The sequence below is a fragment of the Mus musculus genome, chromosome 4 (genome assembly GCF_000001635.26).
Source record: "Mus musculus strain C57BL/6J chromosome 4, GRCm38.p6 C57BL/6J".
NCBI lineage: Eukaryota > Metazoa > Chordata > Mammalia > Rodentia > Muridae > Mus > Mus musculus.
In genome coordinates this window covers 59,758,578-59,784,238 of record NC_000070.6, presented here as the reverse complement: position 1 = coordinate 59,784,238, position 25,661 = coordinate 59,758,578, and the positions used below count along the sequence as shown (strand labels likewise).

Here is a 25,661-nt window from a genome sequence, read left to right as displayed (position 1 = left end):
AACCTGAAAGTGTGCTCAACCTCCCTCTGAAGCTCTACTGAAGTGGATTAACATCAGGGTTAAATAAATCCTGACAGACAGACAGACAGACAGACAGACAGACAGACAGACAGACAGCTAATCTCCTGCAAACCTGAAGGGGAAAAAAAAAGAATCAATTTAGGTGCTAGGGACCCTGCTCTATTCCTGCCAATCAGCGTTTGGCTCCGCCCCCAATTGTACGGCCTGCATCTCCCGTGAGCCTCTTCGACTGTCATTCTTCGGAAGGGAAACCCTTTCCGGCCGAAGAAACGCTTAAACTACGAATCACTTGGGGTAGCGTCCGTTGCGTCCAGTCGATAGGCGGGACTTCCGCTTCCAGGGGGCCCGTCAGTCAGGAGGCGGAAGTTGGTGCCGGCGGGAAGGTTGTAGCGCGGTGCATTGCTGCACTCTCGCCGGGTTCTGCGTGGGCGCGCCCCCCTGCACGGCTGCGACCGGACAGCGAGCTTTCTCCAGGCTCCTCGCATTCCGGGTAAGTAAAAAGGACTGGTGACGCCAAGAGAAGGGTGGCCCGAACGCTGGCCACGGGGCAGCGGCCTCGCGCGGCATAGTGTGCGAGGGTTTCTCACTTCCCGTTGGGTTTCGCCCACCCCGCGCGCGGGCGGGGACTCCTGGGTCACCCTGACCCTTTCTCAGGGTGGCCTTGATAGCCTTCGGTACGAGCTCGGCTTCGCCCATGCCGTGCTCCAGCCCCAGCCGTGGGAGACGCGAGTCCTTTCCACCCGGCATCTGCTTAGAGCTCGTGTCTTCGCTCAACAATAGTTCTCTACTTCCGCAATCCCGTTCGCGCCTTGTTTTGTTTTGAGTCAGGGTCGGGCTGTGTAGCCCTGGTTGGCCGGGTACTCGGGGTTCTTCTGCCTCATCTTCCAGAGGGCTGGAATTACCGCTATGCGCGGTCACGTTTTTAAAGAGCACATTTGTTAAATTAGTTTTCCTTCCCCCGCCCCCTCCATCCCCAATCCCGTGTGATTACTTGAATGAAACTCAAGGGTCGAGGAGTTTGTCTTGTGATTCCGGCGTGGCCAAATGCAAAACTTTTATTTCTAAACTTAGAGATGAGCAGGCTTGGGGTTGGAGAGGTGGCTCAGCCGGTAAGAGCACTTGCCCAAGCATTAGGGTCTGTGTTGGAATCTCCCGGCATCCATGGCCGAAGACAGACACCTGCACCCCAGAGCTGAGGGAAGGCAGAGACGGAGGATCGGTGAGGGTGGCAGCCTAGCTCCGGGCTCAGTGAGAGACCCTGTTTTCAAGGGAAGAAGGTAGAGAGTGATAGCACAAGGCATCTGATGCCTTTTCCTGCCCTGCTCACACATGCACCACACACACAAAGGAACCAGGAGTCCAGGTTTCCTTACTAGTTTTGTGACTGTTGGCCTCCACGTACATAAAAATGCTCATTAAAAAACATTTTTGGGGACACATCTTACACAATATATGGCGCAGAGTAGATACTTGTTAGGTTGGTTGGTTCTTTCTTTCCTTCTTTCTTTCACCAGCACAGCAAATGCTGGAATTTGTTTTTTAAATGAACGGAGAGTGCTTTTTATAGAATTTTATTTTTCTTCCTAGCACTGATTATGTGGATACTTTACAAAAGGTTGATATATTTGGTAAATACATCTTGATGATGTAAATTAAAAGTTATGCTAAATGTTGGTATTAACAACTTAAGTCCTAGAAAAAAAAAATGTTCATTTAATGAAGTGCATGAGGAATTTGCAGAGCTAAATTTCTGATTTAAGTCTGTGTTTTTTACGTGTATCTTTCTTAAGAGACTAAGAAACCAAACTCAGCCTAGCTGTTCTTTTTTGAGTCTGTAATTTAAGGCCAGTGCATTTTATGTGTGCACAAAAATTTTTTTACAGATGATTGTAAAGTCCTGATCAGTGGCCACTGAATATAATTGACCCAGAATAGGAAGATGGCAGCAAATCCTTCAGGACAAGGTAATGCATGCTGGGACTTCTGTTATTACTAGGAACGTTCTCCCATACAGTAAATATATTTGAGGTAGAGAAAATTTAGTATAGAGCAGTTACTGCATCCAGAATTATGAATAGCAAAGTGGAATCTCCCAATTTAAAATCAGTTTAGCACTGTATTAGCAACATATTTTTTAACATTACTAATTCTTTACTTTAACCTGTCAAGATTAGTGATTCACATCGTAAACTTTTTTCCTTCTATTTACTTTTGTATAGCGTGCATCTGTGTATCTGCATGTTTGCATGTGTATGGGTGCATGTGTGTGTAGGGGTGGGCGTGCATGTGGAGACTAGAGGTTAACATCGAGGATCATCTTCCAGCACTTTGCACCTAATTCATTGAGGCAGGGTCTCTCAGTCAAATCCAGGGCTTGCCCATTGGCTACTCTCGCTAGCCAGCTTTCTCTACCGTTCCCCTCTCTGCCTTCCAAGGCTGAAATTATGCTACATATATGTGGGTTCTCGGGATCTAAACCCTGGTCCTCATGATTTTTGGGAACAAGTGCTTAACCACTGAACCACCTCCCCAGCCCACATCATAAACTGTATCCTCTGGCATCTGTTTTCTTGCTTTTAAAACCGTTGTCAGATAATAACCATGCCTTTATCTTCATTGCTATAAAAGTTTCAGTCATTTCACCTGTTACGTTTTTAATCAAATCAGGTTAGGTACAAGTTGCTGTTAAGGAAATTTTTAAAAAATGTTTTGTTGAAATAAAAATGTATTCACGTGTTTTTAGCTTTCTGAGGGCTATGTCTTGGACTTGTGTCAACCTCTTAATTGCTTAGGCTTACAAGTATGGCCAGATTCTTTTTTTTTTTTTTTTTTTTTTTTTTTTTGAGACAAGGTATGTAGTCTTGGCTGCCTGGAACACACTATGTAGACTAGGCTGGCCTCCAACATAGAGCTCTGCCTGCCTCCCTAGTGCTGGAATCAAAAGCATGTGCCACCACACCTGGTAAAGGTATTAGCTATCATTTTGTAAGTATTTTTATGCCAATAATTGAAACAGGTCTCTTTCCACATCAGGCCCGAACCATTTGACTTTTAGGTATGTTTGATTCATCATCTCAGGTAAAGGTTGTATTTATGGTCTCTTAACTTCTTTTGAAAGGTTCAGATTAAAGTAATTTGTATTTGATCCTCAGTACCCCCCAACCTCTGCCCAAACTGAACCACAATGAAAACTATGAGAAATCCATTTAGGAAAGAAAAAAAAAATACTAAAAAAAGCCACACAATAAAAACATATAAATTATCTCATTCTAACTTTTCTCTCTGCAATTACAGTAGGAACAACCCCTGTTAGTGTAGCTTTTTGTTGGCTCATAGTCAGATCTACTATGAAGCATCCAAAACCTAAAGAGTAACTAGTTGGTTAAGTCATTTGACTTTCATTGCCGTTAGGAATTCTGTTGGTATCACCATGGAGCTGCTGCTATTGGACACCAGCAGGGGGAGTCTATATCATGTTCTATAGACTTGAAGATTTTCAGTGAAAAGTTTAAAAAATTAATATTCATTGATGCTCAAAAGTTTTTTAAAAATTAATACTTGTTGATGTTCATTTATTTGTTTTGAGATAGGGTCTTTACTGTATAGACCTGGCTTGGCCAGGGTTTTTGTTTGGTTTTGTTCTTTTGCTTTCTTTGTTTTTGTTTTTCAAGACAGAGTTTCTCCATGTAGCTCTGGCTATCCTGGAATTCACTCTGTAGACAAGGGTGGCGTCAAATTTACAAGGATATGCCTGTCTGTGTATCCAGGGTGCTGGGACCATTGCCATCTGGCTAGCCTGGAACTCTCACACGTTTGAATGTTTTGCCTGTATTGCCTCCATGCATGCATTGCCCTTGGAGGCTAGACAATCTCCACTCCCCTAGACGTATGGGTGCTGGCAATCAAACCTCGGTCTTCTGAAATAGCAACCGCAGCTCTTGATTGCTGAGTCATCTCTGCAGCTCCTCAATAAAAATTTTAAATCTTCATTGTATTTTACCACCTTTAGTATAACATCTCTACTTCTCTGTTGTTTGTGTGCATAGAAATTAGATGGAGGTTGATTATCAAATGCCTTGGTTATCTTAAATAGTAACGGAAAGAAACATGATTTTCTTTTTTTACATTTTAAAGTATACATTTTATTTTATTTTTATTTTTATTTATTCATTTTACATACAGATTATGGCTTCCTCCCCTCCTCTTCTCCCATTTCCTCTCTTTCATATCCCCTCCCCCATATCTCCACAGAAGAGGGGAGGGAATCTTATGGATATCGACCCACCTTGGCATATCAAGCTGCAGTAAGACTAGGCACATCTCCTCCTACTGAGGCTAGACAAGGCAGCCCAATTAGTGGACAGGGTCCAACAGCAGTCAGGTAACAGTCAGAGACAGCTCCTCCTCCGGCTGTTAGGAGTCCCACATGAAGACAAAGCTGCACAACTGTTACACAGGTGCAGAAGGCCTAGGCTTGTCCCAGGCATGCATGCTCTCTGATTGGCAGTAGTTTCTAAGGGCCAAGGTTAGTTGATTTTTGTAGGTTTTCTTGTGGTTCCCCAAGCTCTCTCTAATGTTTGGCTGTAGGTCTCTGCATCTGAAGAAACATGATTTTTTTTTTAAATGAGTGTTAGTATATGCCTTATAATTCATTAATGTCTCTGGTGCAAGGGCCAAATATCCATTGTACTTACTTAATTATTGGCTTTATTGGGAGAGCCTAGAAGGTAGTTAAGCACACTGGGTAGATTTGTGAGAATAGTTAAGAACAGTGTATGTGTGGCTTGTTATATCTCAGGAACCATCTGTCCTTGGGCAAGGGCCTTACAGTTCAGAGGCAGAGTTTTATGGATCAGTAAATTAAAATTTAAAAGATAACTTTGGTTTTCACATGTGGTAGCTTTTAATTGTATTCTCAGCACTTGGGAGGTGGAGGCAGGAAGATCAAAAATGAGAGATCATCTTCAACTACTACAAAAAGAAAAGAAAAAAGAAATTGTTACATAAATAAACTGTTAGTTTTTCTTGTTTGTTTTGAGATGCCTTGCTGGGTGGCTTTAAACTGAAGGTATAAACCAGGGTGGCCTCTAGGTTGTGACAACATAGCACTGCCTTCAAGTACTGGGGTTTCAGTATTATCATTATACCCAGCTCAAGGTAACAACTATTATACTCTTTAAATTTTCATTACAGTTGAGCAACGTATAGACTTGATATTTCTTTTATTTGAAAGCATTCTGGGGTATTATGTATGTTTATAAAGCAATAATTACAAAGGCAAAGCAAAAATCCTTTCAAAAATTTTCTAAGACGAAACATTCAGTGCTGGATAGGAACTTTTTTTTGTTTGTTTGTTTTTGTTTTGTTTTTTTGAGACAGGGCTTCTCTGCGCAGTCCTGGCTGTCCTGGAACTCACTCTGTAGACCAGGCTGGTCTTGAACTGAGAAATCCACCTGCCTCTGCCTCCCAAGTGCTGGATTACAGGCGTGCGCCACCACTGCCCGGCCGAACTTATTTTTAAAAGTTAGTTGTCATATAGTGTAAACCCTCCATAAATAAAAGCACCTGGGAATTTCAAAAGCCTAATAAATAGTTGAGTAGCCTAACAGTTACTCAAGCTGTAATTCTGGGAATCTCCTCTTGTCTTTCTCCCTCTCTGTGTCTTTCTCCCTCTCCCAGTCTCTTTTTAGCTTATGGTGTCTTAGAATTCATTTCTTACTAGTAGTCCAGGTTGGCCTTGAATTCCTAGCAGTTTTCCTGTTTGAGCTCTTGGACTGGGGTTATTGGTGTGATCTATCACACCTGGGTTCTCTTTTTAATATTTTAATTGACAGTCAGGTTATCCTAAACTGGCTTTTTTTGTCTTTTAAAGTCAACTTTGTGGGTTGTTTGTTTGTTTGTTTGTTTGTTTTTAATGGTCTGATGTAGCCCTTGCTGGCCTCAAAACCTTACTATGCAGCTGAAGATGGCCTTGAACTCTTGATCTTGCTGCTTCTACCTCTGACGTTAGAGTGCCTTCAAAGTGTGAGTTGGGTCATCATACCCAGCTCTGTAGTGTGTCTTTACTGAGGAAGTCACTCTACATACTCAGTGACATCATTAGCTGCTTTGCTCTTGTCTGACCAAACAATGACTGACACCAGAGGAGAACAGTGTGGATGCCTGTTACATGCAGTACTGTTCTGTTTCCACTGTCCTTGGGACAAGCTCGCCTTCCCTGGACATTCTATTCTTGGCCCGCCTGAGGCACTTTTCACTATCTGGGAAAGAGAAGGGGGCATTCCAGTGACATGACAGTTGATGTGGATACCCTATTGTCCTAAGGGAGCATGTCATCAGGAAAAGGGTTTAGAGTTAGGATGAAGAGTTCTCTGGAAGGCTCATAAAATCATCTTTTTAGAAAGGTCAGAATGTACTGTCATAGTCAGCTATTCAAAAGGAGTCTGCTGTTACTAGCATTTGGTGGTATAACAAGAGCAGAGACGGAAACTGGGAGAGGATAAAATGCTAAAGTGGATACAGCATAGATATATTTCCCCAAACTTCTGGCCATAGCCAGGTTGCTGGTGCCTGGTTAAATTCAGAACTGCAAGTTCCAGCTATGTGTGGTTAGGCCAGTATCTATGAATGTTTTATATCCCATGCCATCCTAACCGGCCTCTCCCTCTATGGGATGTTTTCCACCTACTAGTTCTAAATTAGTGTAAAATTCTCACAGTCCGTCACATGGGTATTTAAGTGTGCTTAGGTCTTCTCTGCTTGAAAATACTCTCATTCTATAGTCCACTCTAGATCTCTAATTGTCTCCTCTCCTCAATATCCTTTGTGAGTTTTGTTGTGCTTTGCTTTGTTTTCTAGGTATCATCAGCTGTAGACACCTAAGGACATAAGAGTGCTCGGGATTATAAAGCTTGAGAATGGCCTGTAGGGGGAGAATATATATGCCTTTTGATTCTGGTCTCTTGCTGCTGTGGGGCACACATCCCTTGTTAGCAGATCATGAGATAGGTTTGCAGAGAGATGCTAGAGATCTGAGGATTTAGAGTAGAGTCCTTCACTGTTGACATATTGGCATTTAATTTGGATTTGTTTTGATTTGTTTTGAGACAGGGTTTCTCTGTGTAGCCCTGAATATCCTTAAACTCACTCTGTATAGCAGGCTGGCCTTGAACTTAGATCCGCCTGTTTCTGCCTCCTGAGTGCTGGGATCAGAGGCTTGAACCACCACTGCCCAGCTACTTCAGGACTCTTTGCAACATGTGCTGAGATCTTATCTAAGTTTGAAGCTTAGAATCAAGTCAAATGCTAAGTATTTGATAAAAGGAGATGTCTCTATTCCATAAGTTGTGCTCTACTTCTTAGGATTCCTTTCTGGTCTGGTCACTTGCAGTTCTTTAGTTGTTTCTTGAGAAAAAAAAAAAAGTATCATTTCTGAATGAAAGTAGCTGAGAATTTGATCTGACTATACATAATAATTTTTTTCATAAAACAGTTTACAGACCTGTAGATTTGGCTGTGCAATATGTTGAGCTACCAGATTTTGTCCAAAATAAATGCTATAACCCATACCTTGGTGACCAAAATTATTTAGATTAGAATCTTGGTGCTGGGATTATAGTTAGTGGTAGAATGCTTGCCTGGTATATCCAAGGCCAAAGTCCTCAGTCATTTTTATTTTGCTTACGTGCCCAGCTACTGTGTTCTTTGCGGGGGGCGGGGGACTGTTTTTATTTTGTGTGTGTGTGTGTATATTTTTTTTAAATGTATGGGTGTTTTGCTTACATGTATGTCTGTGCACGATAAGCATGTCTGGTGCCTACAGAGGCTAGAAGATGGCATCAGATGCCCTGGGACTGTAGTAAGTGTTGTGAGCTGCCACATGGGTGCTAAGAATTGAACCCAGGTACTCTGGAGAGCAGCCAATGCGCCTAACTGATGAGCCATCCTCTCTCTCTCTCTCTCTCTCTCTCTCTCTCTCTCTCTCTCTCAGCCAATGCGCCTAACTGATGAGCCATCCTCTCTCTCTCTCTCTCTCTCTCTCTCTCTCTCACACACACACACACACACACACACACACACACGCCCTGTTTTGTTTTGTTTTGTTTTGTTTTGTTTTTTAAGGATTGAACTAGCACTGGTTGGCTTGGAACTCAAAGCAACCCACCTGCTTCGGTCTCCTGAGAACATATGCTGCCATTACTGGGCTTTTGGGTTTTTGTTGTTGTTTTTAAGCCAGGGTATCATATAGCCCAGACTGGCCTTGAATGGGCTGCTTAGTGAAAGATGGTGATTGTGAACTTCTGATCTTTCTGCCTCTGTCTCACAGGTGTAGGTATGCACCCCCTCATCTGCTTTATACTATGTTGGAGACTGAATCCAGGGTTTTGTGCATATTTAGCAAATATTACCTACTGACCTATTGGGTTTTTGTTTGTTTGTGTTTTGTTTTAAGAGATAGGGTCTAATACAGCCCAGGCTGGCCTTGAACTCCACCTCTCAAGAGCTGGAATTATAAGTGTGTGCCTCCAAGTCTGGTAGTGTTTTATGCTCTTAAAGTTGCTGGGACATGGCCGGTATGACCGTGTTAGAGAAGAGGAATTTTGTTTTCTGGTTTCTACATGGCCTCGCTCTAAAATGCTTCTAATTCTCCATCCCTTTTCTTTTTCAGGTTTTCAAAATAAAAATAGAGTTGCAATTTTGGCTGAACTGGACAAAGAGAAAAGAAAACTACTTATGCAGAACCAATCTTCAACAAGCCACCCTGGAGCTAGGTATTGGCCGTTCTTAATCGTCCTTCCAGGGAAAAGCAGTGCCTTCAGCTCTCTGGAGGTCCCGTAACGTCAGAATTAGGTCTACACTCTGAGCTTCCCTTACTCACAAACTTCTGTGTTCATTCCCATTATAGCATGGCATTGTATTCATCACGGCTGCTGTTGTCTGAGATTTGTTCTACATACCCATAGATCCCAGTGCTTAGCACAGAGCCAGCTATCCAGGAGCTGCTTTACAATCTCATGAATAAGTGACTGCCAGGTTTTTCTGAAAGTTCACAGTTGTTACGCCTGTGTGGGACATGGCTATCCTAAGTTCAATCATCAGATAGACAATGATGTTTTACTGTTGGTGAGAATCATGCTGTTGGCTAACAGTTTTATTAAAAGTCCAGTGTGGTGGTGCGCATCTTTAATCCCGGCACCTGGGAGGCTAGATGTCTGGGATTTCTGGGAGTTTGAGGCCATCCTGGTTTACAGGGCTAGTTCCAGAACAACCAGGGCTACACAGAGAAACTCTGTCTCAAAAACAAAAACAAAAGAATAAAATAGTAAGGATGATGACAGACTGAGTTAGAGGGGCTGTAAATTATGAAACCTATAGTATAGATTACTTGAATTCCCATACAGATAACATAGGCTTTCTTTATAAATTAATGTAGATAATGGGAAGGTAGATGCTTTTATTCTAGAAGGTCTTTTAAAATTTTTATTTATTAAGTTTTATAAACTGATTTTGCTGTGTAGCTTTGGCTGGCCTAGAATTTTGTGTCCATCCCTGAAGTCCTGGTATTATAGGAATGCACCACTATAATCAGCTTAGAGATGTCTTTGTGTCCCTACACAAAGAATCTACAGGGCCTGAGCGCTGGCTCAGTAGGTGATGAGCTCTTTCCTCCAAGCCTGACGTCCCCAAGACTCATGTGATACAGAGAACTGATCTCCATACGTGCCTGACACAAAACAAGAGAATTGATAAGATAAGACTGTAAGATTCAGTGTAAATCCATACTGGCTTAGGGATTGGCTCAGTGGTCCAGTCTGCTTAGTGAGCTTGAAGCCTTGGGTATGATTCTTAGTACCACAGATTAACAAAACAAAACAGGTGATACTTCTTCAGATTTATTGTACAGCATTGTGATTAGTTAATAATTATGTGTACCTGAAAATTATGGAGGTCTTGTATCTATCTCATAATAAAAAATATTGGCATATGATGGATTGGTTATTCAGTTTGATTTCATAATTTTAATGTAAATAGATATCAGAACACACCATAAATATGTACAATTTTATATGTAAGCTGAACCTCAATTTTAAAAGTAATTTACTATAATAAAAATGTGCCAATCTAATAAATCCCCTTATATAATTATTTTTTTAAAGAAAAGATGAGAGTCTCTGTGTTTGGTAGCCAAGTAACCAAGGTTTCCGTTTTAGCATCTCGCTCTCCAGACCCTCTCTTACCAAGGACTTCCGGGACCATGCTGAGCAGCAGCACATCGCTGCCCAGCAGAAGGCAGCTTTGCAGGTGAGTGAAGGAGCCGACCGTCCCGGCTCCTCATTCTATCTCAGTGGGCAATAGCAAGCAACTTGCTCCACAGATAGTTGTGGTGGTGCCAGTGTTCACTCATGCCCAAAGGGATTGAAGGACCACTATAGTAATAATGAAAGTATCTTTTACAATGGTAATGTAGCATGATTGATTCTCTGCTCTGCTTTGTCAAGGGATTTCTTGTTCACAAAATAATTTGAATACATAGAATGAGCTAGAAAACTGAACTGGCTAGTTTAATAGCACGGTAAATATTTTCAATTTGCCACAGCATTACTTTATGTGATTGTCTTCCTGGGTTGTTATTTAGATGTTTTCGATGTCTACGCTGCTGACATGGGAAATATTTCAGAGCTCTTACTGTTGGGCTGTAAGTGATGGTTCAGCTTGGAAACAAAGCCATCGTTTAGTAGTATATTCATCTTAGATAACGGGTTCGCAGAGATCTTCCGTGAAATGCCGCCTTTTTCTTTTGTGGATAGGTTATCTGTGTAACCCCTGTAGTATCAGCACTTCAAGGGTGGACATGGGAGGATCTTTCTTGTGGTTCCAGGCCAGCTTAGGCTATGTAGCAAAACCCTATATCATAAAACTTAAAAAAATACAAATTTGAAAGGCATAGTGTAAATTGCCTTTGCTTTTAAGCAGAATCCCAGAATTAGAAAGGACATTATAAAAATCATCTCTCCTTCAAATGACAAGAGGCCTTTTTTTTCTATTTTTTATTAGATATTTTCTTCATTTACAATTCAAATGCTATTCCGAAAGTCCCCTATACTCTCCCCCCCACCCCCGCCCTACTCCCCTACCCACCCACTCCTGCTTCTTGGCCCTGGTGTTCCCCTGTACTGGGGCATATAGACTTTGCTCCTTTCAGCAAAATCTTGCTGGCATATGCAATAGTGTCTGCGTTTGGTGGCTGATTATGGGATGGATCTCCGGATGGGGCAGTCTTTGGATAGTCCATCCTTTCGTATTAGCTCTAAACTTTGTCTCTGTAACTTCTTCCATGGGTATTTTGTTCCCTATTCTAAGGAGGCCTTTTTTTTTAATCGAGGGGGAAATTACTGATAGTTTTAAAATGAGTTCCTTTGCAGCCTTGCCTCAGCGTTGGTGGTTTCAGTCACCAGTGCCACTCTTCTCGTCCCTTCCCAGGCTGCCCCTCTCTCCCAGGCTTTTTGTCTGGTGACCTTTGCTGCTGTTTCTCCCCATGCCAGAGAACAAAGAAAGAGCCCTACAGAGGCAGATAAAGAGGCGCTAAACGCATGCCCCATACCTTGTGTTAATCCGAATTGTGTCCCGGTCAGTCCATGTAAACAAACTAGATCTTAGGAATTCAGAAAGGATAAGGAATTTTAATGCCTTGGTTTAAAAAAAAAGTGACTTTTCATAACTGAGCTGGTTTTGTTTTGTTTTTTTTTATCTTCCTCAGCATGCTCACGCACATTCCTCTGGCTACTTCATAACTCAAGACTCTGCCTTTGGGAATCTGATTCTCCCTGTTTTACCTCGCCTTGACCCCGAATGAAGAAAGCGCCTGCTGCGACAAGGGACCTTGTAATAGCAAATGTCAAAGTTCTCACTCAGCTCTATACAAACTGACTTTCAGAACTTTGGAGAACTTAGCTTTTGTTTCTTTAAAGAAAGGAATGAGTAAGTGAGGGAAAGAGAAGAGGAGCTGGGCGCTGAGACCTCGGGGAGCGGCGGCGAGGACCTGGCTGTGCTGGCCGAGGCGGACTTCTTTGCACTGCCATTGGACTTTCCCTGGGACTCAGGATCGCTTAGTCTCATGAACTCTGCATCACCTTCAACAAGGACTGAATTATCATGTGGGAAGCCCTGGGTTTGACCCCATCACTGCACATACAAGCTCTGAGGATGGCACATGCCTGTGATCTCAGCACTAGAGGAATTGAGGCAGAAGATTGGAAGTTCAAGGCCATCCTTGCCTAGGTAGTGATTTTGAGACCAGTCTAAGGTATATGAGACTGTGCCTCAAAAATAACCAAAATCACCCCAAAAAAGCCATTAATAGTCGTAACTTTAAAGAGACGAGGATGCTTTTTAAAAAAGTGAAGAGCGGGCTTACGTACTTTGTGGTTGCTTGTGCTAAGAAACAAGCTATCTAGAAATAGGCTCTAAGCTAATAACTACTTCTAAGAAAACTCCCCAGTCAGACTCATCTTAAGTCTCTTTCAAATAAATGCTACAGTGGTAGCAAATGAATGATGTGACTAAATACTGTTATGAAAAGCAGCCTAAGAAATGTGGCAGCTGTAAATGGACGTGTACTCTCACTTCATGTTGCTGCAGAAGTGGTGGGCCTGAGTGGTTTTATTTTCTATTTTTTATCTAATTGAAGACTTAAAATTAGGCAAATTAAGGCCTTTTAAACCATTTTACATAGGTTAAACAAGTTGCTCAACAGGGCCAAACTTGAACAAGAACAGAGGTGCTTATTTATATATGTACCTCCCACTACCCTCCCTTTGCCCTATAGAATTAGAGTTTGATTAAAGTGTGAAAAGTATGGCTTAGGGAGTCCTATAATACCTTACACAAAGGTGTCATGATTAAAATTCTATTTTATGAGGGAGTTACTTTGTAAGGATCCTGTCATTTTTCTGTACCCAAGGATTGAACCTAGGACTTTAACAGTTATGGATGTGTTTTACCGAGCCTCATCACCATGGGTAACTGACTGCATCTCCATCCTCTCTGCTGTTGGGGGAATTTAAACATCTTTAGTTGGGGCAATATTCAGTTTTACTCCCTTCTGATAGTTTGCTATAGGTGTTTTCACCAGCCACATACGCCGTCCTGCTCAGTGCAAGTGAAGCAGCAGTGAGCAGTCTTCCTGAGTCATCACACTGCTCCCTGTGTCTGCTGCTGACCCAGGGACCCCCTTGCTCCTGCCCCTCAAAGGGCCATCCAGCTTCCCTCTGCACCTCCTAGTAGTCTTCCTCGTCTTGCATTTCGCTAAGTTCCTGTGCAGTGAGATCTGTGCCTGCCTGCCTGCCTGCCTGCCATGCTTCTGAACCTGCTACTGACGTTAGGCAGAGAGAAGGGTTTCTGCTGTTGAAACCTTGCCTGCTATGTGACTTTGTAATCTAGGTGCTTGTTTTCCCTTCCTGGGTCAGATCAAATACCCGGATGAAAGGGCTGATCTAGATTCACAGTTTGAGGCACAGTCTGTCATGGTCAGGAAGGTCAAGGCAGCAGGAGCTTGAAGCAGTTGGCCACATCTCCTCCACAGTCGAGAATTCGAGAACAAATGGATTCTACTGTGCTGTCTTTATGTAACCAGTATTCTAGCCAGGGAGTGATGCCACTCATCAGTGGGTGGAGCGTCTACCTCAGTTAATACTATCAGTAATTCCCTAAGGCATGCCCAGAGGCTCATCTTGTAGTGGTTCTAGATGTTGTCATGCTGACAGTCCAGTCCCACTAACCAGGAGGACTTTCCAGTGGTCCTCTGCTTCGGGTACGTACCCATTTCTGTGGGTACCTATTAATATCTACTCTGGTATATGCTGTGTTTGAGGGACAAAAAGGTCACAGAGACCTGCATATGGGGAGGTAACATTGTTGAGGATCCCACTCTGGCATTCATGTTGTCGTAAAGTAAGCAGTTATGGCACAAGACAGGCATCTTGGGCTAGGGCTAGAAGTCTGTAGACGATAGAACTGGCAAGGGACTGAAGGGACACCCAGGCAAAGGTCACATTTCCAGCCAAGCCCAGTGTGGTGGATCATGCCTGTAATCCTAGCACTCAGCTAAGGCAGGAGAATCACTATGAATTCAAGGCCAGTCTGGGCTACAGAGTGAGAGCACAACCCTCCCCCAACCCCCAAAGAAGTATGAAAAAGAATGAGTTTTAGGGATGAAACTGCAGTGTTAAAGCTAGCGCTGGACTCGGATGAAGCCTTGAGTGAATCCATTGCTGGGGTCACGGGTGGGTGATGCATGCAGTGGTGGTGCACACTATAATCCCAGCACTCGGGAGGCAGAGGCAGGCGGATTTCTGAGTTTGAGGCCAGCCTGGTCTACAGAGTGAGGTCCAGAGCAGCCAGGGCTACAGAGAAACCCTGTCTCGAAAAACAAAAAATAGGAACAGTACACAACTGACTATTGTACTTATTTAGGCCAATGTTGTTTAAAGTACAAGTCTCAGCCTGTTTGAGCTGAAAAGGCAGCTTGATGGTTTAATGCATTGTATCAGCATTAAATAAACAAACAAACAAAAAAAGAAAACAGTTTACTGCATATGTTAATAGGCACGTTAGTTTCAAAGTGTTCTGTAAGTGTATGTCTGTGTTTAGTTTATATTCTACTCTATACATCTTCAAGGGCAACAAGTTTGGTTTTTCTCCCTCTGGTCCTTCGTTGGTGTGCGCGTCCAGAACAATCCCTGGTATGTTGGGTAGTTATACCTACTGTTGTTGAAGGAGTAAATATAAGAACACACCCAACCTTGGTTGCCACATAAGAATTTCTCTGACTTACCTTTTAAATAGAGTCTCCCACTGAAACTGAAGCTCACTGATTTTGTTAGACCACATGGCCATCAAGCCCCAGGGGTCCTCCTCCTCTTCAGTACTGGGATTATAGGCACGTGCCAGGCTTTTATGTGGGTGCTAGAGGTTAAATTTAGGTCCACATTGCTTGTAGTGTTACAATTTGAGTCTTCTCTACTTTCCCAAAAGGTGTTTGTGTATGTGTTTTGCTTTTAACATGAGACATGGAAGATAAATTTTGACAGCCACCAAATAATTGAAATGATAGTACTTTTATGGTGCCAGAATAAAACCAAAATGGCTCAGTAGTTTTAGAGGCAGGTAGGGTAGTTTTATTCCTCCTTCCACGGGATCAGTGAGAGATTTCATTTAATTTTGCTTTAGCAGGAAAGAGCCTCCTGAGTTCAAAGCCTCGTTAGGCAAAGGCTTTGGCAAGATACAGTTCTGAGAACAGAAGATGAACAGAATTGGTAATTTGATTCAACCCCACCAGCACATTCTCACCAGTGACCACAAGTCCTGTTGTGACTTTTAAAGCCAACCAGTTAGGAAGTGCCTTCCCTATTTATCTGCATTGCAGTGCTGCACAGTGCGTGCCCTTGGTGATTTTTTTCCCCTCCTAACCCCCCCCCCCTTTTTGGTAACAAATAAAGAATGAACATGGACCGTAAAGGGGATGGAGAGGGAACGCTGTCATTGTACAATTACATCTAACCATGTCGGGTGGAGACAAATACCCTAGTACTGCTGAGTCTGGTGAGAGCTGAGGAGCTGAGCGTGGCGGGACAGATGAAGGCTGTGTCAGACAACAGCATTTGAACTTCACTTACAAGATGGAACATGTTCAGACAGGAAAACCAGTATTTATAGCAAAGGCAATGTCTCCATGGAGGCAGGAGGATGTCATGAATGTAGAAGCCATCATGGATCAACCAAAGTATGATTTAGCTGGAAAATGGATTCTGATATTTTAGAAATTACTCTTAGGTGGACTGGGATATAGTTCATTCAGAGAACGTATGACACATGAAGTTTGAAATTCCTTCCCCAGCACTGATACTTAAAAAATGAACCTGAGTCCTATACTCTTTGGTAAAAGCCGGGAGCCTGAACATTCAGGGGGTGTGCATTTCAGGTAAAGACATGAATAGATTTGGCCCTCATTCGCTCTTAGAAAAGGAAAACTTGGGAGACACCAAAAGAATGTGAGTAATTCTCTACTGTAGCCATGGACCTTGCTGTCTTCCCCATTTCACTTTGGACCCTTTTCCCAAATTGCTTTTAGCTCTCCTCTCCGGTTTCTAGTTTAGATTTGTCTCAAAGAACTTTTAAAAGAAAAAGCCAGATACCATCAGGGTGTTGATATAATTTTCCCCTAGCTCTTCCTGTTTCGTTCTTCCTAACAGTCATATCTTTATTGGCCACATTTCCTTCAATGGAAGCTGACTCAGCCATGAGTGCAGACATGGGCTTTACTTACATGCTACACAAACCAGAGTAATTCCCCATTAGGCAGTCCTCACATTCCTGGAACACAGAACTGGGTCAGGTGAGACTCAGGAGAGTCTGCTGGGGTTTTAGAAAAGTTGTATTTTTTCATCTGAGAAAATCTCCAAAAGGGATGCTCTTTGGATGGATAAAGGGAAGTATTGCTGTTGACAGCCAGGTGGCCATGGTGTGGAACCAAACCTTGGAATGAAGGCACCACCCTAAAGTTCAATAACCCCAAGATTCTGGCTTCCCTTCTAAAATGTCCAATTTGAGATGCGATGAGTCCTCACTAAGGTGGATTTAGGTTGGGTTCTGGTGTTTTTGTCACTTGTCTTACAAAGATCTTCATTCAGAGTACTGATGTGCCACGTGGGGTAGGCAGTGGGATCTCAGAACGCTAGTGTTTTGCTTGTTTTTGTTTTGTTATTTTTTCTTAAAGATTTATTATTTATATATAAGTACACTGTAGCTGTCTTCAGACACACCAGTAGAGGGTGTCAGATGTCATTACAGATGGCTGTAAGCTATCATGTGGTTGCTGGGATTTGAACTCAGGACCTTTGAAAGAACAGGCAGTGTTCTTAACCGCTGAGCCATCTCTCCAGTCCCTTGTTTGCTTATTCTTACCTCCCTTGCAGCTCAGCCTCCATGTACCTGCAGACCTTCCATGACACCCTTTCCCGATTATTTCTCCACTGTGTGATGTGGAACTTTTGGTTCAATTGCAACAATCCACATATGCAATACAAATTTGTCTCGGTGCCCTATGCCCCCATTCTTTTTTTTCCCCCATTTTATATATATATATATATTTTTATTAGATATTTCCTTTGTTTACGTTTCAAAGGAAGAGAGGGATTCTGGGCTTGGAATGGAGTTTTTGAAATCTCAAAGCCCACCCCCAAGTGACATACTTCCTCCAACAGGCTACACCTCCTAACCCTTTCAAATAGCGCCACTTCCTGGTGACATAGTATCCAGATATCTGAGTTTATGGGGACCATTCTCTTTCAGCTACCACAAGCATCATGGGAGGGGAAGGAGAGGTGGCATTTAAAGCTGTCGCCAAAGTGTGGCTATGGTGCTACTAATCAGGATATATAAGGCAGGGCACCTCACATGTTTTTTATATAGAGCTAGACAGTTATTGCATATGAGGCATTGTCCTATGTGATAATAGATAGTTAGATCATCTACATATAATACATATAACATCGTAATCCTCACAACCTTGTAAGGTAAGATGTGTGGGATATGTGTGATATTACTCTCATTTTAAAGATGAGCAAAAGAATTTTGGAGCTGGAGAGATGGCTCAATAGTTAAAAACACTCGCTGCTCTTATAGAGGACCCAGGACCCACAGGGCAGATCACAACTGTCCATAACTCCAGTTCTAAGGGATCTAATGCTCTCTTCTTACTGTCAACAGCACCAGGAACTTGTAATACATACATACATACATACATACCAGCAATACATATAAGTTAATCTTTACATTTTTAAAAACAGAAATTGAGGCAGAGGAAGATCAAATACCTTGCTTAGGATCCCAGAGTGAGGAAGAAGCAGGATTGGAATTTGGACCTGAGTGGCAAATTGAAATTAGTCATAGAGGACACTTTTCTTTTTGTTTAAGGCATTTACTTTTGACTTTAATAGAAATTTTAGACATCCACCCACCCACCCACCCACCCACCCATCCATCCATCCATCCATCCATCCATCTGAGACAGGGTCCCTCTTTATAGCTCTGGCTGGCTTGGAACTTATGGCCTTGAACTCACAGAGAGATCTTCCTACTTCCACCTCCCAAGTACTGAGATTAAAGGCAGGCACCACCAGACATGGCACTAAATTCAAGTGTTAAAACGAGATCAGTGTAAATAAAAAGCATCAAATAAATAGCACAATAAGTGACCTTGGAAAGTGGCATTAGTCTGAGTCCTGGGGACTGCATGCTGGCTGGCAGTTGCACTGAGAAAAACAAGAGAGCAACCAAGTGATGTGGAGCTGAATTCTCCGAGGTCTGCCTAGGGCTGCACATACAATACAAAAGGAAAGGCAAGATCACGCCTCCCTGCCTGAGAGAGGTCAAATTGCATCCTTTCAATTCTGGGCTATTAGCCAAGGAACAGACAGCAGTAACAAAGCACAAACACAGCATCTCTATTAACTGTCAAAAGTACATTTGTTATTGCTACATTAGAGAATCTAATGCTCTCATAAAAATTGACTGGGTCCTTTAAATTTGGCCAAACTCTTCACGATGATTACAGCAGCTAAGTGTGTTAGAAACATGTTAAATTGCCTCTTTGATTGCACGCTGAGCATTTTAGCAGCCGAGTACACTGTAAATACTCCAGCAGGAAATGTTGTTTCTCGTGTTTATTTCTTTGGGATCCCCTGAGAAATATAAGAATCTTGTTTATTGTTGAAATGCCTCTTGTTTAATGTCGCTCACATCTGTCCCTGGTGTCTTACCAGCAAAAACAGTAGTGAGAATGCCACGAAGGAGAAGAAGGAATCTAAAGACACAGGAAGAGGAGGAGGAGGAAACAGGAAGTGTTCCGGGGAAGTGAAATGGGACCACATACCTGGGAGAAGCCCAAACATTCTGATCAGAGGAGGCTGCAGGCATTGGAAGGAACAGTTAGGGGCATGGTGGACAGCAGACAGCCCCGGCCCTCATGCCTGCACCCGGACCCCACATCTGGCTTGTGCTCTCAGAGAGGGCACCTTATCTACAGCACCGCCTCTGTGGTGTGCTCCCCTTGACCCTCTTGCACGGCTTGCCAGCCTGTAAGGAACATTGGCACAGATGTAACGCACATCAGCACATCTGTCTTAGGGCTACTGACTAACCCACAGATCTGCATTAAAGGAACCATGTCAGAGGGCACAAATAGGGCTGTCCACAGGAGCGACTCTCTTCCCTGGATGTTTCCATCACAATACAGGGAAAACTGCTTCAGTTTTCATCCGTGCTGTTAACAGCACTGTTCCCAGGTCCGAGGCCTCAGCTGAAGTTACTTGCCTCTGAGGCTGGACCATCTCTAGTACAGCCTTTTGCTCTTCTGTGTTTGTTTGCTTATAATTGTTCTTGTGGGAAATGTCAAGGACATACAGAACAGAACATATACTGAATTTCACAGACCTACACCACTTTGCTTTGACAATTATATATTCAGTTTGTTTATCATCTGTGCCTTCAATTATTCTATCCTTCATTAAATATTTTAGGTGATGTCTCATATATCTAGTACAAGAGTCCTTCCTTCTCTCCCTCCCTTCCTCCCTCCCTCCCTCCCTCCCTTCCTTCCTTTCTTGAGCCATGGTCTCATATTCTCCTATCTTTTCCAGGCTGGCTTCTAACATAGTTATGCACCTGAGGATAATCTTGACATTCGGACTCCACAATCCATGTGCTGGGATTACAGGTGTGCACCAACGTACTTGGTATATGCGGTGCTAGGGATCAGACCCAGGTCTTTGGGCATGCTATGGAAGTACCCAATCAATTGTTCCATCCCCCACCCCAGTCCTGGGGGAGAGGTTTTGTTAAAAAACAAACAAACAAACAAACCAGATTTGTGTGTGTAAAATATGCATATATGCATTTTCCTAAGAAAATGTCCAGAATTTACACACACACACACACACACAAAAGAGCTGGGCAGTGGTGGTTCACGCCTTTAATCCCAGCACTTGGGGGGCAGAGGTAGGCAGATTTCTGAGTTCGAGGCCAGCCTGGTCTACAGAGTGAGTTCCAGGACAGCCAGGGTTATACAGAGAAACCCTGTCTCGAAAAACCAGAAAAAAAAAAAAAAGTTTTTAATTTTGTTTTGATTTGTGGTTCTGAGGATTGAGCCCCGGGTCTGGTGCATTCAAGGCAAGTATTCTAACAGTGAGCTACATTTTGTTTCCCCCAGGTAGTTTAAACCTAAAAAGTGATGTGAACATCTGGTGGGGTGATGTACCTGTGTATATGGGGCTCCTCAAAGGCTGGCAGAGCCAGGTTCCCTGGAGCTGGAGTGGTGGACTTTTGGGAGCCACCCATGGCAACAAGCAACAAGGTCTTCTCACTACTGAGTCCTCTCCAGCCCCAACTATTTTCTGTTCTCTTTTCTTTTTTCCTTATTATTTTAGAGACAGAAAGAAGCAGTCTTTGGGTGTCTGTGCTGTGATAAAACATCATGACCAAAAGCAACTTGGGTAGCAAAGGCTTTATTTCATCTTACAACTCCCGCCTCACAGCCCATCACTGAGGGAAGTCAGGGCAGGAACTTAGCGCAGGAAATGAGACTGGAACTGAAGCAGAAGCCATGGAAGATGCTGCTTACTGTTTGGCCTACCTACTTTCTTAATACCTCTCTCTCACTTGCCTGGGGTGGCACTACCCACCACATCAGTCATTAATTGAGATAATGTTCCCACCATATTGCCTGTAAACATGTTTGTAGGATATTTTCTTAACTGAGGTTCCCTCTTCCCAAATGTGTCTATGTTTGTGCCAAGTTGTCAAAAAGCAACCAGCACAGACCATTGAGGTAAAGTCTTCCCTGCTTCTTCCCAAAGAAAGAGCAACCATCTTGACAAGTGAGTCCCAGCCAAGCAACTTAAAGCCACTTTCATGCTTAGGAGATATCAGTTTTAAGCTTGAGTTCAGATGACTGCTGCAGTAGTAGAACTTTTAGTTACTTTTCTATTGCTGTGGTAAGACACTTTGATAGAGGCAACTCTTAGAAGGACAGGCTTCACTGGCTTATGGTTCCAGAGGGATGCGTGTCCACCATGGTGGGGGAGTGTGGCCACAAGCGGCAGGCATGTTGGCTGGAGCAGCAGTTGAGAGTTAACATCTCATCTGCAAACAGGAAGCCAAAATGGTGCACTGAGAATGCGGTGTGGCTTATAAAACTTCAAAGCCGGCTCCAAGTGACATACTTTCCACAGTAAGACCATATCTCCTAAGCCTACCTGATATCAGCAACTGGGGACCAAGTATTCAGATGCCAGAGAAAGTGAAGAACAGCTTGTTCAAATCATCGAAGGAACACTGAGAAGACAGGGTTTCTCTGTGTAGCCCTGGCTGTCCTGGAACTCACTCTGTAGACCGTGCTGGTCTTGAACTCAGAAATCCACCTGCCTCCCAAATGCTGAGATTAAAGGCACATGCCATCATTGCCCGGTAAGGATCAATAACTCTTAACAAAAGATCTTCATCTTTTTCATCATTTCATGTGCTGGCTGGTTTTATGGCAGGTCAATGTAACAAGCTAGAGTCATTTGGGAAGAAGAAACCTAACTGAGAACATGCTCCCACCAGATCATCCTTTGGGCAAGCTTGTGGTCCATTTTCTTGATTGATGTGAGAGGGCCCTGCACACTCTGCATGACACCATCCCTGGGCTCATCATCCTCTGTGTTATGAAGAAGCAGGCTGAGCAAGCCAGTAAGTAGTGTTCCTCCATGGCTGCTGCTCCAGTTCCAGCCTCTGGGTTGTTGTCTGATCTCCCTTCTGGATGTACTACAGTTGTAATTCTCCCCAAATTGCTCTTGGTCATGACATTTGCCATAGCAACAGAAACTTAAATAAGATGCCAATTTTTTAAATCTTTTTATTTTTCCCAATTATTAGATATTTACTTTATTTACATTTCAAATGTTATCCTCTTTCCCAGTTTCCCCTCCGGAAACCCCCACTCCCTTCCCCTCCCCCTGCTCACTTAACCACCCACTCCTGCTTCCTGGTCTTGGCATTCCCTTATACTGGGGCATAGAGCCTTCACAGGACCGAGGACCTCTCCTCCCATTGATGACCGACTAGGCCATCCTCTGCTACATAAGCAGCTGGAGCAATGGGTCCCTCCATGTGCACTCTTTGGTTGGCAGTTTAGTCCCTGGGAGCTCTGGGGGTACTGGTTAGTTCATATTGTTGTTCTTCCTATGGGGCTGCGAACCCCTTCAGCTCCCTGGGGACCTTCTCTGCTCCTTTATTGGGGACCTTGTGCTCAGTCCAATGGATGGCTGTGAGCATCCACTTCTGTATTTATCAGGCACTAAGATGCCAAATTCTATTCTACTGGAAATATTTATGAAATTTTGTTTCTTAGAAACAAGTTTAGCTGTTGTAATACAGACAGCAATAGATTTTCTACCGGAAGTTCTGAGGAATAAATGTCTTCAAAGTAACAAATTAAAGGTATGAACAGTGGCTGGTACGTGATTGTGAGACCATTCAGCAATTTTTTCAGAGGACCAGAGGAAGAGGCAGCTGAAATAACATGACCTCAGGAGCATCAGATGTGGGCAAGGAGCCACTCCCAATGTGCCCACATTGCGAAACACCACTTACAGGGATGTGACGGCATGCAAGTCCTCAGGCCAAGTGCTGCATATTGTGTTTGAATAACTAGGTTACTTTAAGAAAACAGACATAAAATGTACATTATTATTTTTTATTTTTTTTTTTAAATCTGGGTTAAAGAGTAAAGCTGCATATCCATGAATAAAACCAACCAACAACTTAACACACACACACGAACAAACAAAGCCCAAACATTCCAAAGTAGTAACAGATTCTACTAGACCATCAACCAGAGGGCAGGAAAACCTTCCAAGGCAGACAGGGACAAGACAGCGGCACAGCTTGCAGCTCTCGGCTCCCTGTGCACATCTGTGTGTTCCCAAGTGTGGCCACCAGGGGAGAAAAAGTTGGAACGGGTACAATAAAAATCAGTCTTCAGTGAATGAACAATAGCCAGAAAGACAGTGTGTTTAAAAACACCCAGGAGAATAAAAACATTACAAACACATTTTTGTTACAAAAAAAAAAAAAAAAAGGAAACAAAAGAAGAAACAGTCACATAGAAAACACGAAAATCTTAAGACAACAGATCACTTATGTACGGTAAAGTCAGACTCAGTCCATCACAGCTAAGCAAGAAAACCCTGGAAAGCTTATACCTGGTCTCCACCCTCAAGAGATTGCGGGTCTCTGAGGACAGGGTTTGCAGTATTCCAGAATGAAAAACTAAGCAAACACAAAGCCATCTGCGGACTCCTGGGGGTCACTGAGAGTCTAGTTGACAGCTAGGAACACACTCTGCTGCTGAAGCTGGGTGAGGAGGCTGAGGGCACCCTCACTCCTGTCCTTAAGAGTGTCCTGGGCAAGCAAATGAAAACAAGAGAACCGGTTTTAGTGCTAACACTGACACTTAGGTTCCAGAAGGAATGTGTCTTCCACGTTTCTGTCCTTATGTGCTTCCCATGCCACTAGGGCCTGGCTGGGCGTGGTGGCACATGCCCTTAGCCCCAGCCCCTGGAGGAGGCAGATGGGTGAGTGTCTGTGAGTTTGATACCAGCCCAGTCTACGTGAGTTCCAGGTCATCCAAGGCTACATAGTGAAACCTGGTATCAAACAACAAAAAAACTAGGGCCAGTACTCCTCCGCTGAGCTACACCCCCATGCTCACAACACTTGAACTTGGACAGATGTCTAGAATTCCAAGTATTATTTAGGAAAGCACCACCTTGGCCAGCTTCCTGAAATTAAAATCTAACTTATGTTTCCACTCCAGAACATACCATTTTTCCTGTTCTAATCTTCTAAACAGATGTTATGTGTACATGAATATCTGTGCACCATGGGCAAGCCTGGCGACTGTGGAAGCCAGAAGAGGGCGCTAGACACCCCGGAACTGGAGTTACAGACAGTTGTGAGCTCCTATGTGGGTGTTGGGAACTGAACCTGGATTCCCTGCAAGAGCAGTCAGTGTTTCGCCCCTGGGCCACCTCTCCAGCTTCCCATGCATTTGGTTAAAAAGAGGCATAGACCCATTCTGTAACTGTCAAATGTTGTACCTGTTGTTGCTGACTTGGGGAGAGTGGAGCAGCACATGTGATACAGCGAGCAGGCCTAGCTCTCTCAGGGATTCCAGAACAGAGAGAGAGAGAGAGAGAGAGAGAGAGAGTGTGTGTGTGTGTGTGTGTGTGTGTGTGTGTGTGATCCCTGGCTTTGGCCACTTGGAAACAATGGTCTTTTCCACAAGGATGCTTTAACTGTTGGTAGGAAAAGTCTAAAATAATTTAGATTTTATTTAAAAAGCTGTATCTGGGTTTTCTATTTCTAATTGCCATGAGTTATTTCAGTAATAAAAATTCAATACTGTAACACCATCTTTACCTTTAGACACACCTTACACAGCAGCACATTCAGGAGAGGACTCTGGGCATTTTCAGATGCATGGCTTCTATCCTCTCTCTCCTCTAGTGGATAATGACCTAATGTTTATCACTCCACAGACACTGAAATTAGACTTATTTATTTTAGATTAGGTTTTGTAAGCTGCAGGGTAGCTGGACTTTATCATAAAAAATATTTTAGATATTGAAACATAAAACTCCGAAGGTAAATCTTTCTCTTTAAAATCCTACTGGTTCTCAGCACTTGGAGCTGCAGAGGTCGGAAGCCTGACATTCCTGTTTCCTTATACACAGCTTGCTGCCTTCATTGGATGTCTGAAGGATCCCAGGGGTCTTTCACTCCCTGAGATGCTTTAGTATTTTTGCCAGAAGTGTTAGGTACTTGTTTCAATCACATTTTATTTATGTATGTGTGTGTGTGTGTGTGTGTGTGTGTGTGAAGCTGGAATACACCAAGCCTTTTTAAACATTATAAACACAGATACTCACTTGTTCAGGAAAGTTCCTGTTTCTCTGTATAGTCTTCCCATTAAAAGCAAACTCAAGCTGTTGTTTTTCATATTCAATTATCTACATTAAAAACTTTTAAGCCAAAACAGCTCATTTGTCCATCACATAATTGCTGCTTTTAAGGCTCAGTATTGTTTTTTTCTTCCCATACAGGTTTCGATCTACTACTGTTTTAACTTTCCTTAGAGCCCTTCTTTCTGATCCATTTGTTTCCATCCCATTCTGCTGCCTTTCGCTCCTAACCCTTTAAGATAATGTAGCATTACATAGAAGCAGATTATGCTCTCGCAGTTATGACAAGAATGCTCTTGGTCAGACATGGAATCGGAGGCAGGAGGACTGTGTAAGTTCAAGCCAGTGACCACATGAAATCCTGGGATGCTTTACTGATGCATCCTCCTACTGCCTCACGTTCTCCATCTCTAAACCAGTATCCTACAAGAAGTCTTAAAATGTGCCTTCCTCTGTCCAGCCATGAACTGCTAATTCTAGGAGTGCACTGGTGTCTGTATGTCCCCTCTGTTTCTAGTCAGTTGGGGGCCTTGAGCTAGATGAGGATGTAGATCGGCAAAGAGAAGGTGAGGTCTAGAA

General features: G+C 43.2%; 1 protein-coding gene across 2 annotated transcripts; it reads left to right on the top strand.

Moving 5' to 3' along the window:
- The first annotated feature begins 353 nt into the window (after window positions 1–353).
- Window positions 354–14,602, top strand: Inip (INTS3 and NABP interacting protein). 2 transcript variants are annotated; one of them, NM_001013577.1, is made up of 5 exons: window positions 384–511; window positions 1,905–1,985; window positions 8,690–8,792; window positions 10,233–10,323; window positions 11,780–14,597. In NM_001013577.1, the coding sequence occupies exons 2-5, from the start codon at window positions 1,961–1,963 to the stop codon at window positions 11,873–11,875; spliced, it is 315 nt and encodes a 104-aa protein (NP_001013595.1). In that variant the 5' UTR covers window positions 384–511; window positions 1,905–1,960; the 3' UTR covers window positions 11,876–14,597. The 2 variants fall into 2 exon arrangements, with proteins under 2 accessions (XP_030109555.1, NP_001013595.1); XM_030253695.1 differs by lacking the exon at window positions 1,905–1,985 and having other exon boundaries at window positions 354–511; window positions 11,780–14,602.
- Window positions 14,603–25,661: the final 11,059 nt, after the last annotated feature.